Source organism: Mustela putorius, unplaced genomic scaffold (genome assembly GCF_011764305.1).
Source record: "Mustela putorius furo isolate JIRA1106 unplaced genomic scaffold, ASM1176430v1.1 tig00001629_pilon_pilon_pilon, whole genome shotgun sequence".
Lineage (NCBI taxonomy): Eukaryota > Metazoa > Chordata > Mammalia > Carnivora > Mustelidae > Mustela > Mustela putorius.
In genome coordinates, this window is record NW_025421827.1 from 103,149 (window position 1) to 122,932 (window position 19,784).

The 19,784-nt window shown below is 44.7% G+C and overlaps 1 protein-coding gene across 1 annotated transcript in view; it reads left to right on the forward strand.

Moving 5' to 3' along the window:
- The first annotated feature begins 8,487 nt into the window (after window positions 1-8,487).
- The window catches only part of LOC123394170 (basic proline-rich protein-like), a 29,841-nt gene continuing 18,544 nt past the window's right edge, over window positions 8,488-19,784 (forward strand). Inside the window, exons 1-2 of the mRNA XM_045087930.1 lie at window positions 8,488-8,648; window positions 13,131-14,015. Coding sequence (XP_044943865.1) covers window positions 8,488-8,648; window positions 13,131-14,015 — 1,046 coding nt within the window. The remainder of the gene's footprint in view (window positions 8,649-13,130; window positions 14,016-19,784) is intronic.

Consider the following 19,784-nt stretch of genomic DNA (forward strand, 5'->3'; position numbering starts at 1 on the left):
CTCAACTCTAGCCACCGCACATTCAGCGGGCCACTGAACACAAACCGGAACCTGACACTCCCCCTGAACCATGCCCTCAAAACAGCCCCCCATAAACATGGACAGAGCATGCCGTCCCAGACCTGCTAGGCCCCTAGGCCCTTACCCTAACCCTGGGCTCTGTTCTGAGGTTTCTGTCCTGAGAGGCCCACATTCAGCAGTCCCCTGGACACAGACCTGGAACCTGACACTGACACTGACCCTGAACCATGCTCTCAAGTCAGGCTCCTGTAAGCCTTGCCACAGTGCTTTCAGATCAGTGCAGCCATGCCCAGAGCCACTAACCCTAAGCCTAGGTTCTCCCTCCTCTATTTTCTGCACACGCTATTGTCTCTTAGCCAGTAAAGAGATTACCTATAGGTATTTTAGAGTTCCATTCAGGGTTAAAAGATGACCTGTTTATAGAGGGTGTCTCTCTTTCACGATGCTGGTTTTTCCTCAGAGGTAAGTGAGTGCTGGTTATTAACAAACCTGACTTGAGAGTCACTGGTAACTTGAGATCCTAGTCTCCACACCACGGAGGGTGGGGTGGGAGGTGCTCGAGCCTGAAGGCGGACCAGTCCCAGGCTACTGCCTGGCTCCAAGTGAGACATGAAGCCTTGGAGTTCTCTTTCCCCATCTTTATGTCATGGCGATGATAGGGGTGATTGGATGTGTCAAAGAATTTGGCATTTTTTTTAAGATTTTTTATTTATTTATTTGACAGAGAGAGATCACAGGTAGGTAGAGAGACTGGCAGAGAGAGAGAGAGAGAGAGAGAGAGTGAAGCAGGCTCCCTGCTGAGCAGAGAGCCCGATGTGGGACTTGATCCCAGGACCCTGAGATCATGACCTGAGCCGAAGGCAGCGGCTTAACCCACTGAGCCATGCAGGCGCCCCAGAATTTGGCATTTTTAATGTCTCTTCATACCTGAGAAGTAATCCGGCATATATTACAGGAATGTCAAATAAAAATGTACAACAGGGGCGCCTGGGTGGCTCAGTGGGTTAAGCCGCTGCCTTCGGCTCAGGTCCTGATCTCAGGGTCCTGAGATCGAGTCCCGCATCGGGCTCTCTGCTCAGCAGGGAGCCTGCTTCCCTCTCTCTCTCTCTGCCTGCCTCTCCATCTACTTGTGATTTCTCTCTGTCAAATAAATAAATAAAATCTTAAAAAAAAAGCACACCCCATTTAAAAAAATGTACAACATATTAGACATTACTTTTTTAAAGAGAAACTGCTAGGCAAAAAAGATACTTTGTGCTGTCAAATATATAAAGAATTGATTTCTTTTAAGTCATCTTGTAGATACAAATGTAGGCTTCAGATGACCTCAGATAATATTCTTCTCTAGTTCCCAACTGTTACTTAAACTAGCAACAGAAGGATCATCTATCTTTCCTCAAAGTTTTTGGTAACAACAACCCTTCAAATAAAAATCTCTGAATGCTGATAAAATGAATTATTAGTTTTGATCCTACCATGTTATTGATTGTGAATCTTTGAAGCACATAAAAGTGAAATGTGCTTTGTGTGCTTGGGTGAGTCAGTTGGTTACGTATCTGATTTTTTAAAAAGATTTTATTTATTTATTTGACAGAGAGAGAGAGGGCACAGCAGGGGGAGCAGGAAAGGGAGAGGGAGAAGCAGACTCCCCCACCCTCATGCTGAGCAGGGAGCCTGATGTGGGGTTCAATCCCAGGACCCTGAAATCATGACCTGAGCTGAAGGCAGCCACTTGACTGACTGAGCCACCCAGGGGCCCTTAGTCTCACCAAGATTTTAAAAACATAGTATTTTCCTTTTTAGGAATTCCATTTTTTCTTGCCATAAAGAGGAAATTCTATTAAAACGGACAAAATACATGATACAGAGTTTCTAGACACCATGCCAAAGTGACACAGACTATAGCTCCTGAGAGAAGGAACACTAAGGAGTGGTTCCTACAATTGCCTAGCGTTCTATCTAGGGACGATTTCCTGACTTCAGGGCAGGCACCTAGAACGTAGCATGGTGGCCCCACTATGATGGAGAAAAAAACACTGGCAAGTGGGGTGACTGAGGTGGCTGAATCCAGCCCTCCAGCCAGTGCTGGGCGTCCCCCTGCTGTACGCCACAGCCTTCTCTGGCCTGAGATCTGAGATAGGCTGCTTTCCCCCAACTAAAAACTAGAAAGTCTGTCTTGTTTTTTGGTTTGGAAGATATGAATTTTAGGCAAGGAGAGCTGGGAAGGTGGCGCACAGGGTAAAGAAGTTTGGGAGTCCTATGCTATGGGAAGCCAAGTCCTTGTTGGCACCATGTGGTGGTTCTCAAGTGAATAGTTACCAGCAGGCCAAATGCCAAAAAGACATTTTATTTATTTATTTATTTTTAAGATTTTTATTTATTTATTTGACAGACAGAGATCACAAGTAGGCAGAGAGAGAGGAGGAAGCGGGCTTCCTGCTGAGCAGAGAGCCTGATGTAAGGCTGGATGCAGGGCTTGATCCCAGGACCCTGGGATCATGACCTGAGCCAAAGGCAGAGGTTTTAACCCATTGGGCCACCCAGGAGCCCCCCAAAAAGACATTTTAGAATGTGGGCCTTAAGAGGACATTTGGACTTTTTTTTGGAAACTGTGACGCTGAGGAGATCCTGGCCAGGCTGAGGATACTGGATCTCATTGTGCTCCTAGCCCTTTGACCTTTCCCTGAAGCCCCTCAATAAAACAGTTTGATCCTGCCCCCTTCAGAATAGAACACTGGCGCCAATTGCACCCTGAGAGGTTCTGTGCTATACATTAAGAAGCACCATCTTACCCTCTGTTTCTGTGATCTTGGTCTGTCCATAATTCCCGATTTCTGGAACTATAGGATGTGAGGTCTTCATGGCAGCCACATCCAGTACCCAAGTGCCCTGATTTCTCCTCTCTCATCTGGTATGACTGTCTACACTTATAAAAGATGGGATCCCAGAACGTTTTAAAAAAATATTTTATTGGGGCGCCTGGGTGGCTCAGTGGGTTAAAGCCTCTGCCTTCGGCTCAGATCATGATCTCAGGGTCCTGTGATTGAGCCCCGCATCTGGCTCTCTGCTCAGCAGGGGGCCTGCTTCCTCCTCTCTCTGTCTACTTGAGATCTCTGCCTATAAAATAAATAAATAAAATCTTTAAAAATATATTTTATTTATTTGAGAGAGAGAGAGAAAGAGAGTGAGCAGACTCCCAAGGGGTTAGAGGCAGAGGGAGAGGGAGCAGGCTCCCCACTGAACTGCAAGCCCCATAGTTGTGGGGCTTGATCCCAGGACCCTGGGGTCATGACCTTCATTGAAGGCAGACGCTTAAGGACTGACCTGGGCACCCCGTCCGGAAGTCTTTTCACCAAGGCAGAATTCACTGCTGAGGACGAGCTGTGCTTCCTTTCACCTGGAGCAGAGGTGCTGGGATGCCTGGTCTTGAGAAGGATGAGACCGTTGTCCCAGAGTGGTCCAGGGAAGATGGGGCCACCATTAGTTCCAGCCCCATCTTTGACTAGCGTCTATACCAACCACAGAGTGGGGAGGAGGGAGGCGGAGGTCTGACAGCAGTAAGCTTGAAGAACAAACTTATCCTGGGGGACCCACCAACCTGACATAATGACACTTTATGAGAAATGTCAGGTTCCCCACTGAGTGCAGAGATCATGACCTGAGCTGAAATCAAGAGTTGGAGTTCTCTCTCTCTCTCTCTCTCTTTAAGATTTCACTTATTTATCTGACACAGAGAGACAGAGAGAGAGTGCAAGCAGGGGGAGCAGGGAGCATAGGGACAGGGAGAAGCAGGCTTCCCTCTGAGCAAGGAGCCTGTCATGAGTCTCAATCCCAGGGCCCAGGATCAGGACCTGAGCCGAAGGCAAGTGCTTAACTGACTGAGCCATCCAGGCACCCTGAGAGTTGGAGTCTTAACTGACTGCACCAACCAGGTGTCCCAAGGAGGCTTTATTTAGAGGTCATGGAATTGAGGACAAACCAGCAAAAGGACTGAGAGGAAAGAAAAACTAGGGTATAGGAGCAAGACCAGGGAAGTCATGTGAAGAAAGTATTTCAGGGAGAAGGTGCTCAGCAGTGCGAAATGCTGCTTTAGGTCAAATCAATGAGTCCTGAGAACTGGCGTTGGTTATAGCAATAAAGAAGTCAGTAGGGAGCTTACTCAAGAGAAGTTTTGGTGGGGCAGTGGGGGCAAACATTTAATTTAAGGAGGTTAATGAGAGAACAAGAGGAGCAAAACTGAACACAGCAAATATAGATAACTAGTTTAAGGAGGGTTCTGTAAAAAAGAAAGAAAAGGGGCGCCTGGGTGGCTCAGTTGGTTAAGCGGCTGCCTTCGGCTTAGGTCATGATCCCAGCCTTCTGGGATCGAGTCCCACATCGGGCTCCTTGCTCAGCAGGGAGCCTGCTTCTCCCTCTGCCTCTGCCTGCCATTCTGTCTGCCTGTTCTCCCTCTCTCTCCCTCTCTCTCTCTGACAAATAAATAAAATCTTAAAAAAAAAAAAAAGACAAGGCAGAAATAGGGCCAAGACGTGTTTTTAAAAGGTGGGAGTTCTTTCAACATGTTTTTAATACTAATGGAATCCGTCAGCAGAGTGGGAAATCCATCATGCAGAACACAATGAGAGAATTGTTAGAGAAATGCCTTTTGGTTGGCAAAGGGAGCAGAGCTGAGTGTAAGGGTGGAGGCACAGGAGAAAAGGCAGATGCAGGTCAGTGGGTAGGTAAGGGAGTGGGAGACATGGCTATACTTTGGTTTCTATATGCTTTTTGGAAATGAAATACAATTTCTGGTTAATGTACTTCTTTTTTAAATACAAAGATAGCCATGGCAGAGGTACTGACCCTGGGATGAAAAGAGTATCTTTATAATCTGAAAAGTCTGCACATTGCTAATGAGGTCACCATGAACAGTAAGACAATGGTGTACTAATATTCCAAGACAGCCCAGTGGCTTTTCTCCTAAATAATTCTTTCTGACACTGTTATACAGACATTTTAAAGTGTTTTTCTTAAAGTTATTAAAATAACCCCACAATAATTAGTTCTTTTTATCTAAACATCAGCCAGTTGTTAGTTTAGATCTTTGAGTCAGAAAGTTTTTCTTGCTATCTCTTTTTTCTCAAAGTGTGTTACATTCCTGTGTCCTGGGCATTAGTATGTGTAGTCTAGTCTATTTCAAAAGTTGGTAATATATGGCTATTGATTGCTCCAGTCATTCAATTTGCAATCTATAGCTACTTTCCAGTTCAAGCTATTAAAGTGGGAACACGGGATAACAGGCCATTTGCTGAGTTGCAGATACTGATGCTCATACTGCAAATGGGAAAGGATAATTCTAAAAATGTTTAAACAATGTTAGGAAAAGGCTTTTTGTTTGATCATTGGATGGAAAAAAAAAAAGGTCCAAGTAGAGTGTTCTGTTTTTTTTAAGTGGAATCACTGAAAGTCAGGATTGAAAAACTCTAAAATATCACCTGGTCTCATCATTAATTTGATGCTTATGCTGCTCCCTTATAATCCCCCCCCACCCCCCACCTGCTGAGTGGTGGTTTGTCTTTAGCTCCAGCAGCAGGGAAGTGACTACTTTATTCCTCTACATCATAGAAATTCATCAACAAAAACACATTAGTAGCTTTCTATTCAAAATTATTTTTTGGAGCAATCAAGAGATTTTCCATTTGTTACTCAAAAAACATAAATCAGAATTAGGCTTTTTTATGTAGATACAAAATGGGATGTGCAGCTGGCATACATATCTTGCAGAGTAGGGGGAGGTGCAGAGAATCCTCAGCTAATCCTGGTATGAAGTACTAGTCCTTTTCACAGGTGAGTGTACACAAGGGTCTACGGAGTCTGAGCTGTAGGGTGCTATCCCAAAGGAAGGCTATCTTCATTTTCTTTTCTTTCTTCTTTTTTTAAAGATTTTACTTGTTTATTTGACGAGAGAGGGAGAGAGAGAGAGAGAGAGAGAGTGTGTGTGTGTGTGTGTGTGTGTGCACAACAGGGGGAGGGACAGGCAGTGGTAGAGGGAGAAGCAGACTCCCCACCAAGTAGAAACTAACCCCATGTGGGACTCCATCCTGGGACTCTGGGATCATACCTAAGCTGAAGGAAGATGCTTAACTGAATGAGCCACCCGGGAGCCCTATACCTTCAATTTCTTCCATAACCTTGACAGTGCTATAGACACTTCTCTTGTCTCTGCCTTAGTACAAGATATCTGTATTGCTACATTCAAAATCCCACCCTCCTGTGTCATAATTGTGGTCAGAAGATTGGACTGATGATCATTAACATTTAGTAAGATAACTGGACACCACTACACATCTTTATTTTTTTCTTCTTGAAATCACATCATGTAGAATGAAGAGAAACCTTATTTCAGTTTAGTTGAATTTGATGTTTTGCTTTGTTTTATTCTACATGGTTAGAATTAATTCCAACTGATATAGATTTTTCCATTTATGACATGACCCGGGGCAGGAAAGTTGATGAAAAAATGATTTCACTGAGGAGAGAGACCCAAATCGAGCACAGGATTTTTGAGGTGGCGAAACTATTCCATCTAATAGGACAAGGGTGGATACTTGTTATTACACATTTGTCAAAACTCATCAGATGTGTAACATACAAAAAACAAACCCTAATATCAACTATGGGCTTTGGGTGTTAATGATGTATCAATGTTGGTTCACTGATTATAACAAATACACCATTCTAGTGGGGGATGTTGATTATTCGGGAGGCCGTGCAGGTTGATGGGAGGGGTGTAGGGGAATTGTATTTTCCACTCCATTGTGTTGTGACCCTAAAACTACTCTATTAAAAAATAATTCTGCAGGGGCGCCTGGGTGGCTCAGTGGGTTAAGCCTCTGCCTTTGGCTCAGGTCATGATCTCAGGGTCCTGGGATCGAGCCCTGCATCGGGCTCTCTGCTCAGAGGGGAGCCTGCTTCCTCTTCTCTCTCTGCCTGCCTCTCTGCCTGCTTGTGATCTCTCTCTGTCAAATAAATAAATAAAATCTTTAAAAAAAATAATTCTGCAAACCTTTCAGATATAAACATAGGTTTTTGAAGAACTAGATCCTCTCATTTCCAAAGTGTTCTCTTGTCATTAAAAACCTTAGAGCCATTCTTGATAAATTAGTAAATTTCTATACATGGCAATTAAAATAGTACAATGAAGGCATTTGAAAAGAGGACTTCTTTGATAAATAATTTTGTACAGTGAAGAATCACACTAATTTAGTGGTATGATAAGCCTAGGGATGTCTGGGAAAAAACACCACAGACTAGGAGCATGAGATTGTAAGACATTTTAAAAACATAACCTGAAAATTGGGGAAAAGATTGTCTCAAGTAATTGTAAAGTTATCTTTAAAATAACTGAATATTTTCTCTGTGTTTTCTGACTGTTTTATAACCCAGTGGCAGTTGCAGCCTTGTAAAAATTGGTATTATTTTCTAAGAAATTGTAATTGATTTCATTTTTTTAAAGATTTATTTGTTTATTGGGGGGGCAGAGGGAGAGGGAGAGAGAACCCCAAGCAGACTCCATGCTGAGCACAGAGTGTAATTGGAGGCTCCATTCCAGGACCCTGAGATCATGACCTGAGCTGAAATCAAGAGTCAGATGCTTAACTGAGCCACCCAGGTATCCCTGTTGATTTTATTATATAGCAATATAGTGAATCCTTGGGATCATGGAAGAAAGGAGAGACATAAATGACCCATTTCATTCTTGGGGGATTAGAAGAGTCCCAAGGATGTCATATAATGTGGTGGGTCATCCTGCTTCTGTGGGGGGACTGTGGATAGTCACAAACAATGAGAATCCCACTGGGATTCCAACCCTAAGAGGAATCACGTAAAAGGCACTTATAGTGCCTTGAGGAATATATGCTATGCTCCTCTTTTTTTTTTTTTCTCAGAGAAGAGCATGAGGTTTTATGTAAGATTGTAAATGCAAGATGCACATCCTGCTCAAGTAGAAGGAGAAGATCCTTAAAGTCTGTATCTATGAGAGATCGTCAGGAGATCGTCAGAAATTCCTAAACAGGAGAAAGAAAATAACACAAAATGGAAGCCAGCAAGTATGTGATTCTGTTAAGGCCAAATGGAATCCAAATCTGAATCAAGATGTTGGCCAGTGAGAGAAGTTAAGGCACAGGAGGTAGAGAGCCTACACAATAGAAACCAGACTCTATGGCTGGAGGGAATGGGGATGAGGAGCGATAGGCAGCAGTCTGGGGGCAAGCGTGAATGTGAGTCTTGGAAAACAAGCAGCAACACCGAGCAAGGACGAGGCGACTGGCTGGACTCAATATACATATGAGACTGAACTTGGGGAAAAAACAACTGGATCTGGAAAAAAATGAAACTTCTTGAGATTCCAATGACTGCATGGGAACGCACTGACAGGAGGGAACTCAGTTGGGGCCAACAGAGAAACACCTCCAGCCATCACCGATGGCTATCAACGGCCTTCCCTGCCTTTGCCTCTCTGACCTCACTGTCTCCATGACCTTGGCCCTCTCTACTTCCTGTAAGCTTCATCTTCACATTGTAAGAACATCCGCGGCGGTCGCCCTCACACACTGTGCCCTGGATCCTATGCAGAGTGGACTGCAGTGAGAGCTGGACTAAAGTCAGATAGTCCCAATGTGCAAGCCAGTGCCATAGAACTTTGGGATTATGTGAAGTCTTTTGCATTATAGACATTAGGTGGGAGAGTGAAATTGGCAAAATAATGATTCTCATTTTCCCAGTTATTACATTTAATAGATTACCCCTGTGATCACATTATATATTAACTTCTAACATAATGCCACGTGTTTGTTACATAAAAGAAAGTTTTGTGCAAACTGCATATCTCCAGGTAAACTCTTTTAGAAATGGAAATAATTCTAATGGGCTCAAGTTTATCAGCTTTAATGCTGTTAAGTGAAAATACTTGAGCATGTCACAGCTGAGTAAATATTAAAGAAAAACAGTGAATGCTTTATATAGATAACTAAGCAAGCCACAGGCCAGCCAAGGTCTTTCATTTTAATTTCTTTTAATCCCTATCCCTTGTCAAAAGAACAGAAGAAGAGATGTCCTCAGTAAAATTCAAGAAATCCTATCACCAAGCCAAAATTCCCTTCATAACTAAGTTACAGGTGGAAATTCACTTTTTAAAAAATTGCCATTGGCAGGTTCTTAACACAGCAGTACTATCCGCAAATACACTTGTTTAAACACAACAGATTGCCTCTACTCAGCAGGCTCATTAATCACAGTTCAGCTTGCTATCAGGAGTGAAAATTACTGATGTTATTAAATTTCCACCCCATTACCTTGACTTTCATTTGGAACCACACATCAATGATTTCCTTCACTAGAAGTCACGAGTTCACCAAGCCAAAAAATCATCAAAAAAACACAATACACTTGATGGTATCTTGGAAACCTAAACACCCAGTGCAAAGTCTCTTAAGCATTATAGTAATCTGCTCGAGACCATTCTCACACCATTGCTTCAACAACCTTGGGTGTAGACATTTCAAATAGTGTTTGAGGAAAAAAACAAAATGCTTAAAGTAATGAATTTCCAATAGTGGGTTTCAACCAACCCTCTGACAAGTCTGTTACTGTCCTCAGTCTTTTTGATAGTTCCCAAATACACCTCTGCTTAAGGACCTGGAATCCCTTGCCTTAATGAAAAGCCTTCAGCTTCTTCTTACTGCCTTCTCCAGGAATGTTCCTGTCCAATGACCCTATTTCCCAGTTGTCCACAGGAAACGTTCAGAGGTACCCAATCCAGGATTGGTTCTGAGACAGATACCTTCTAAGAGAAATTGAGATTGTAAGAAATAGTAATCAATAGACAAACGTTCATCAACTATTGTTCATGGGAACTGAGATAGCCACTAAAGAGAATACAGTACAAGAAGACAGAGTCTTCTGAAACTTTACCGTCCAGATGTCTATAATACATGTATATGCAGCAAAAGCTAACTCTTGATATGGAATAGCAGATTGTTCATGCTAAATGAGTATCACAGGTGGGAACAGCACAGGACTCTAGAAAACTCGCTCCAGATCACGGGATGACATGGGCCATCCTCTCAGAGAAGGGAGAGGTGTGGGGTAGGAAGGAGGGGAAGGGAAACAAAAGGATAGAAAGGGATGGGGAATCATTTGTATTTGAGAGCTAAATGGAGAGATACTGCAACAAATATTAGTTTGGTTTTGTGCATGCCGACAGTGTGTATATATTTCAAAAATGAGTAAGATTAACCTTAACCAGCATTTTGACACTGTTCATTTAAAACCTAAACCACACGGGTCATCCTCGAGACACATAGGTTGATTCTGTTTGGCTACATTAAGAATCATGGGGAAAAGAGTCATGGCTAGCCCTAGTGGAATTACATCTACACTAAGATTGTCCCTCCAGGATAACCCCCTCCCATAATCTGACCCAACCAAATCAATGACAAATTCTCATTGTAATGAGGGCTTTGTACTGATTAGTTTCATAGCTGGCCCTGCCCTTTCTCAGATTAATAGATCTGGGAGGCCCATAAATTCTTCAATTTGCAAAATGATGTCACTTTTAAGATACCTTAGTTCCAGAAAATTAGGTCCATCCAATCCAGATGTGGCTGGCAAATTGTTGCTATTTCCAGTATCTGAATACAACCATGTCTTCCTGAAGGAAAGGGTCATGTCTGACCAGCATCTCTTCCATTTTCTTTCTTCCTTTAGATTTGTTTACTTGGAACGAGCACATGGATGAGCAGTGGGAGGGGCAGAGGGAAAGGGAAAGAGAGAATCTCAAGGCTCCACATTCAGTGCAGAGCCAAGGCAGGGCTTAATCTCATGGCCCTCACATCATGATCTGAGTCGAAATCGAGAGTTGGAGCTCCATTGACTGAGCCACCCAGGTGTCTCCCCCACCCCTTCCCTTTCTACTAAGAATTGAAGGTAGTAGCACTCACTGTTGATTTGTGCAACATTTTGCTCATTCCCTGTAGACTTTCAGGGTTGTCAGTCAATGCGCTTGTTCCCTCCCTCCAAGCTAAATTCTAGAAGGAATTTGAATTTGATAGGAAGGACAAAGGACTAAAAGCAATTGGCATTGATGGGTCCAATGGCAGTGCCCTGGGAAAGACTCTGTTTAGTGCTCCTGAATGCTGTCCTCACTAACTTGCCTTCCTGGAAGTATGAACAGTGAAATCTTCCTTGGTACTATAAGCACGTCTACATTTTTGTCATTTGCTACTTTTTCTTGAAAAGTTTAGCAGGAGCTGATTTTTTCTTTCAACCATTGAGAATTAGTGTTGGCACTTTCTCTCCTCTGTCACAACTTCTAGCCACAGCGTTCAAAGTGGCAAAGTTCAGAGTGTCACCATGGAACTCTGCTTGGAAGCAAGGATGACATCACCGGTACCTTGCACAATGCTGGTTTCACTGTTGTTGATTTTAGGGAAAGCAAAGGTACACAAAGAGGCAGGGGGAGAGGACAAATGGAGCAGTCTGTTCACAAAAGAACAACCCCCCCTCCTCACACTCGTACCAATTAACGGTAAGACAGATCTCAGTAGACGTCATTAGGCATGCATTTGGGTGCACCATATCTCTCGTGCAAAATACCAACACTTTCTAATTTCAATTGCTTGTGTTACTTCCTGGGTTTGATAACCAGGAAGACAATAGCTATTGGACCCCCTGCACTGGAGTTCTGTGACCCCTTACCTCCTTCCAGCCACTGACCACTCAAACTGAACAAATCTAGAAGGACTCTAACTACAGACCATGGTTGCTGTCCTTGATTGCAAATGCACTAGAGGACATGAGATGAAAGGTCCACTAGAGCACCTGAGATTTTGTAATAAGAAATTGTATAATCTAAACTTTTTTTCCCTTTTTTTTTTTTAAACCAGAACAAAAAATTCCCAGGATTTTTTAAAATAACATAATCCCACAATGTATGTGTTAGCAATAAAATCAAATGTGGTGCAGAGATGAGGAATCCTGAAAAAAATAAAAAAAACTCCATTGGATTGGACAAGAGAAAAGCTTTAGCAGAATGGGGAGAGATCGTATTTATATAAGGGACAAAAGGAAACGGGAGGATAGAAAATAGAGGTTTGGCAAAGAAAAGAGGAAGCGTCAAAAAGTAGCTGGAAGAGTCCAATAAAAATTCCAAGCTGCTGAAGAGGAAGAGGACTGACGTGGCTCAGAAGGGCCCTGCACCTGGTTGAATGCTCTGTTGTCCCTGGTTGAAATTCTTACCATCTTTTAAACCAGGACCCTGAATTTTCATTTTGCACAGGCCCCTCAAATAATGAAAGTGCTCAGAAAGGTGTAACACACTGTGTGTTGGCTGATCAATGTCCCCCAAACATGTGTATACCCTAATTCCCCCAAAATGTGCGTTTGTTACCCTATGTGGCAAAAAGGACTTTGCAGATGTGATTAAGAATTTTGGGGTCTGGTGCCCACCTACCTACCCAATAAACAAGCTCTGTCTCCTGAAAAATTGAAAAAAATTTTTTTTTGAGGTGGGTAGATTATCCTGGATTATCTGAGTGGACCCTGTGTAATCACAGGGGTCTTTATGAGAGGGAGGCAGTAGAGTCAGGGTCAGCAAGACAAGGAATGTAACAATGGAAGCCTAGGGAGTGAAGATGTGACAGTGTGGTGTACAGTTATGAGCTGTTAGGAACGCAAGTGGCTTCTAGAAGCTGGGAAAGGCAAGGAAACATACTGTCCCCTAAAGCCTTTAGGAGATGCAGCCCTGCTGATCTAATTCGGATTTCTGATTTTCAGAACTCTAAGATAATAAATGTCTTGTTTACACCACTAAATGTGTGGTCGTTACCGAAGCAATGGAAGTCTAATACACATCGCATACGTGTAAGCCGCGTATTGCTAGTTTTCTAGAAATCAAGGCTATTAATAAAACGAATAGCAGCTATCGTTGAACTTCTTTTGTTCTGGCGCCATCCTAAGCCCTTTAGGTAAGGTCTAATGCAATCCTAAAACAGGGTTTGGATCGGTTATTATTCACAGACGAACAGACTGAGGCTCGCAGAGCTTAAGGAACCTCCGTCCTTCTGAAGCCCCGTGAGAAACTGCGGTATTTCGGAGGCAGGGGCCAGAGCCAGGCCGCAGCCCTTCCAGGTCGTCCAAGCCCTCGTCCCCACCCCACAAGTTACGATCAATTCCGGGGCTCGACCCTTCTTCCGCGCGCAGTCTGCTCCGCCGCAGGGAGTGGGAGCGGACCGAGGAAGGGCGGCGTCCACGCCTGCGGGCCGTGAAGTCGAAAAGGAGCCGGGGCCACCTCGCCGAGTGGCCGATGCTTGGCGGGGCCCCGCCAGGCGCCGGAGGCCGGGGCCGCCGCAGGAGACGCAGAGCGCGCCCCGGCTCGCAGTCGAAGGCCCCCCGGGGCGCGTCCCGAGTACCCCGGCTGTGGGGACCGGCCACCCAGGCCTGACCCCTGGTCGGGATTACAGGAGCCACCGCGGGGGAGAGGAGGCGGCGCGGCGCCCGGCCGCAGTTAGCGGAGCCCAGCCCGCAGCGCCTCTTGTTTTGGAGGCTCGCGTGGTTCTGCCCTATTGGCCGCCTTGGGAGAGACGGAGTTGCCGCCGCCGCCGCTGCTCCCGGGTTCCCTCAGCCGCCGCTCCCGGGTTCCCTCCGCCGTCGGCCCCGCCCCCCAGCAGGAGGGGACCACAACTCCCTCAAGGCCCTGCGCTCGGAGGGGGGCGTGGCCGGGGCGAAGGGGAAGCCGGGGGCGGGGCAGTCTGGGAGATGAAGTGGGGGCGCCCGGCTCTCCGGCCTCACTCGCCCCTGCCGGGAGCCGGGGAGGGCGTCCCCCGCGTCCGCACGGCGCGGACCTCAGACCCTGGAGCCTCGCAGCCGCCGGGAGCCGTCCCCTTGGGTCGTCGCCCGGGCCGCCCGCCGTTCCCCGGTCCCGAGGGGCCCTGCTGGTCGCGCTGTGGGAAGAGGTCAGCATGAGCCAGGGGCCCCCGCGGGCCGGCACCGGGCGGGGGGCGGCCGCAGTGCAGCTGCTGGTCACCCTGAGCTTCCTCCCGCGCATCGTCGAGGCCCGGGGGGGGGGGCGCGGGGCCGGACGCCGGCGCTGGCGGCGAGCGGCCCGCGGCTGGGGTGCGGGCAGGGCCAGGCCGGACCCGCAGGGGCTTTGGAGACCGCGCGGGCGGGGGTCCGTGACCCGAACCGCTGCGTCCTGGGAGGCCTGCGAGATGCGCGCGGTGAGTTCGGGGCGGCGACTCTCGTGTTGGCGGGGGCAGGATGAGGGCGGCGGTGACGGTTCCCAGAGGCGTTTCCGCTTTTCCTTCTGGAGTGTGGGGCGGCGGGGCGTGTGCTGGAGCCCGGGCGGGAGTGGGGACGCCGTCCGCTGTGTGGGGAGGGACAAGCGGACGGGGAAGCCCGCCCCTCACCGGGGGCTCCCCCGCGTCCCTCAGGAGTGCCGCGGGCAGGGAGGGACGCCAGACCCAGAGTCCTGGAGCTCTCGGGCTGGAGAGCCCCCTGCTGCGCCCTGGCTCTGCCGTCCCTCGTTCTCCGGGGAGTTTTCACCGGTGAGCCGGTCCGCGGGGTCCGGGGGGCCCGAGGGGAAAGCGCGCGGACACGGCCGGTCGGTGACGGGTGACGTGGGGAGAGTGGGCCGGCCCGAGGGGCGACCTGTGACACCTGCAGGACAGAGTGCGCTGGAGGTCGAGGGTGTGGAAAGCCAGAGCCTTTGCCCCGAGAGCCCCGTTCGCTGCTTTCCTGCAGCAGCAGGTGTGGCTGTGCCCGGTTGCCCCTGCTGCGAGGCGGCGGAGCCGCTGGGAGGGCAGGTGTCTCGGTGGCTAGAAGGCGAGGAGAGATGCCCATTTGAAGCGGTTGGTGCTCCCGGCTGAGGACGGCTGAAGCCCTGCGTGCAACCCTGTAATCATGCTTTTCGGACTTTGTTCACACACTTTCCTGCTGGCGTTATGGTGTGTGCACACAATCCCAGAAAGCACAAGCATTATATTTGTGTGGGTATTTATTAAATGAATGATTTGGTAAAAATCTAAGGGGCAGACTTCTGGGTTCGTTATTGGTGAGCGTGCTAAAAATGCAGATTCTCTGGCCCCCTTGCCACCTGTGCTGATTTAGTGGCTCTGGATGGGACCCAGCGATCAGCAATTTAAAACAGGCCTTGTTTGTAAGTAACTGCAACGCAGTTATCCTCTGAACTACCTTGTGAGCCCCGCTTAGGAAACACTGAACTAATGGAAAGTTGGAAATCTTCTAAAAAGTAAGTTTTCCAAATTGTCTTTAGCAAAATTATCTTCTAGCGGTGATAGTTTTGGGGCATACATTTAGATATTTTTCTTAAAGGAGAGACTTTTTTTTTTTTTTTATTTTTATAGCCTATGTGAATTGTATACTTTGTCATCAATCTGGAAACTTCACTTCAGGTTTTTGTCATCTACTAATTACATGTGTTACTGTTTTATAATTGCACGTTTACTTTTATTATATCCAAATGAATACATATCATTTTATCATGTCCAAATGAATACATATAGTTCAAAAATTAAGTATTTGTGCATATTCAAAGGAATGTTTTGTGAAACAGTCCTCAAAAGTGGATACATTTGGCTTTTGTTTCCAGTGGTATTTTCTAATACAGTATTGGAGCGTATTATAGATAGTATTTCATCTCCAATGTGTTTCAGTATATATTATCTCATTTTATTGGATCTGTCTCCTAGAAGTGGGGCTGGTTTACTGGTAAAAGCAAATATTCATTTCCTCTGGAAGAATTTATTTTCAACCCAGGCCGTAACGAATTCTTGAAGATACAGTGTCAAGGAGAATAAGCAGCTAATAGGCAAAATCACCAAACACTAGGCACCATGAATTAGGTATTAGAAATATAGACTATGGAAAAAAACTGCAGTTTCTAGAGCTGAAATTAAAAACTCAATGGGTGAATTAGCTAGCTGATTATGTCCAGCAGAAGAAAGGATTACTGAATCATGCTACCATTTTATGTCTTTTTCTACTTAATCCTCCAACACTTCTCCTTTTCTTATCTTCGAATTTCACTAACAAAATTGGAGTAATCTGTGTAATCCATATGTGTTTACCTATTAGTTTTTGAATCCACAGGTCATGACTTCCAATGGATTATCATAGATGAACTGTAACTTTTTTTTTTTTCTTTGAACTGTAAACTCTTATCAAAGGTCAATCCCTGCCTCATCTGCATTAGGTCCCATTCCCTCTTTCAAGCACATGGCTCAACAACTCTTCCCTTTCTCTCCTGGATCATTAGTTTTTCCTTCTCTGATGGACTGTTACTGGCATTCTTTTTTTTTTTTTTTTAATTTTTTATTTTTTTTATAAACATATATTTTTATCCCCAGGGGTACAGGTCTGTGAATCACCAGGTTTACACACTTCACAGCACTCACCAAATCACATACCCTCCCCAATGTCTATAATCCCACCCCCTTCTCCCAAACCCCCTCCCCCCCGGCAACCCTCAGTTTGTTTTGTGAGATTAAGAGTCACTTATGGTTTGTCTCCCTCCCAATCCCATCTTGTTTCATTTATTCTTCTTCTACCCACTTAAGCCTCCATGTTGCATCACCAAGGGAGATCATATGATAGTTGTCTTTCTCTGCTTGTTACTGGCATTCTAAAACATGGTGTTAATTCTAGTTTACAGTTCCCTCTCAACCTGCCCAACTCTCCTGGCTCTGCTCCATTTTTCTGTTCTCTATCAAAAAAAACTCATCAAAGGATTTATCCTTACTCCTTCCATGCTGGTTCTCTCTTCAACCCACTCCAGCTCCTTGGAAACTTCTCTTGGCAAGGTCTGTAGTGTCTTTCTTGTTAAAGCCAATAGTGAGTTTTTAAACCTTAGCTTTACCTATAGACAGCAGTTTTTCCCCACAGTTCATCACTTACTCTCCTTGAAATACTTCTTTTCTCTGGGCTTCCAGGATGCTGTCCTTTTCTGATTTTGTCTTGTCTTTCTGGCTAGTCTTTCTGGTATCTTTTGCTTGTTTCTCCTCTTTGGGCCCCACCCATGACCCCTAGGATGGGGATAGGGGTGCTAGAGATGGAGCTCTGTAAAAGCTCTTAAAATAAGATTGACGCATTTCCAGGTGGGCGAATAGACCCTTGCTGGGAGGGTGCGTTGGAGGCAGAGAAGGTCTGTACTTGCACCTCCTAATACCTTTGCCCTATGCCCCTATCTATTCTATTTGGTACTTCCTGATTTGTATCCTTTACAGTAAACATAAGCATTTCCTTGGTCCTGTGAGCCATTGCAAATTACTGAACCAGAGAAGAGAGTCATGAGAACCTCGATTTATAGCTGGTCAGTCAGAAGTACAGGTGGCTTGGAACTTAGGACTGATATCTAAGGTGGGGACAGTCTGCGTGTGTGAGCCCTTAATTCCGTGAGGTCTGCTCTGACTCCAGGTGGTATCAAAACTGATTTGGGCACTCACTTGGTGTTGGGGAGTTGGAGACTTGGTTGGTGTGAGATAACCCTGGGTTCCAGTAAAGCCATAGTCTTATAATGGTCTCCTATTTCTCCTTTCACCTGCTACATAGTCCCCCTTATTTTTCCTCAGAAATATTGGGCAAGCTGACTGCCTTGGGGCATTTATAGTTTGTGTTCCCAATGCCCGGAGTGCTTTCCCCCACTTTCCCAAATTGTGTGGCTTGTTCCTTTTCCTCCTTCAAGCATTGCCAAAATTTGACTGAGACCTTTTTGTAACTCTCATTTTGAAAATAGTAGCAACTCAGTCCTGCAGTTCCTATTCCCTGGTTTCCCTGTTACTTTATTACCATCTGACAGACTCTGTATGTGGCTCATTCTCCCCCCCCCCTTTCCTATGAGCATGTAAGCTCAGGGAGGGCAGAGATTTTTGTCTGTTTTTTTCTTTCTTTCTTCTCTTTTTACACTCCCAGCAGGTAGAACAGCAGTGCAAGGCTTATGTGAGGTAGATTCTCAAATATGTTGAATGATGAATGAATGAATGCATGAATGAATGGAAAATAAAAGCATGAATTATTCAGAAGGAAGCTCAGAGAGATAATGGATTAGTAAATTTTAAAGAGAGCTTAAGAGACACAGTCTAATATAATATGTCAGGTTGGAGTTCCAGAAGAATGTACTAGAATAGGGAAAAAGTATTGACTCCTGCATGTTAATATGAAAAAGACAACCCCATAGAAAAATGAAAAACAGGTATTTCACACAAGAAATACACATGTCTTATGGCAAATAAAACATTATACTTCATCAATACAAAAACCAGATACTCTTTCCTGCTTACTATATTGGTAAAAATTTTTAAAATATCAAATAATTGTGGTGCCTTGGTGGCTCAGTTGGTTAAGCAGCTGCCTTCGGCTCTTGATCCTGTGGTCCTGGGATCAAGCCCCACATCAGGCTCCCTGCTCAGCGGAGAGCCTGCCTGCTTCTCGCTATCCCTCTGCCTGCCACTCTGTCTCCTTGTGCTCTCTCTCTGTCAAATAATAAATAAAATCTTATTTATTTATTTATTATTTATTAAAATAAAATGATTTATTTTAATAAATTTAATAAATCTGAAATATTTAAATAATTAAATTTTAATAAAATTATTAATAATTTAATTTTAATTTAAATTAATAAGTTAATGCTTTGATTTAAATAATAAAATAAATTTAATAAATTTTAATAAATAAAATATTTTTTCTTAAAAAAAGGATTTTATTTATTTGACAGAGTTCACAAGTGGGCAGAGAGGCAGAGGGGGGTGGGAAGCAGTTTCCCTGCTGAGCAGAGACAGGGAGGGATGCGGGGCTCAGGTCCCAGGACCCTGAGATCATGACCCGTGCTGAATGCAGAGGCTTAACCCACTGAGCCACCCAGGTGCCCCAAATAAAATCTTTTTTTAAAAAATCAAATAATGGCAAATATATGATTTAGCAGTAACTTCTATCTGCTGTTGGTAGGATTGTGAAGTGGTATACCTATTTTGGAAGTGAGCTATAGTAATTTCACTTGTAAGCATATACGTTGGAGAAACTTATATATATAGGGAGATAAAGAAAAAAGTGTTTGTGTAGCATTGTTCTTTAACTTAATCTGAGAACAACCTAAATATGGATTGCATTAGTTTCCTGTTGCTGCTCTAATAAATTGCCACAAATTTAGTGGCTTAAAATAATACAAATTTATGATCATGTAATGCTGTAGGCCAGAAGTCTGAAAATGGGTTTTACAGGGATAAAATAAAGGTTACAACAAAGCTGCATTTCTCCTGGAGGCTCTAGGGGAGAATCATCATTCCTTCCCTTTCCAGGCTTTTGTTCCTGGCCTGTGTCCTTTTCCATTGTCTTAAAAGCCAGTAATGTAGCACCTTCCAGTCTGACTCTGACACTGTCTTCCTCTTACAAGGATCTTATTATTGAGTCTGCTTAAATAATTCAGTATTAACTACCATCTCAAGATCTTAATCACATATGCAGAGTCACTTTTGCCATGTACTGTAACATATTCATTGGCTTCTGGAATTATGGCATGCATATCTTGGGGGGGCATTATTCTGCCGACCTTACAGTTCAACAATAGGATAAATACACTGTGATATTTTCATATAATACAACATTTACAGCAGGGAAAATGAATGACCATAAAACTCATTATGGTGGGTAGCTAGCAAAATATTAGCAAAAGATCATGTCATGTCATTAACATTAAAGTTCAAAAACAAAAA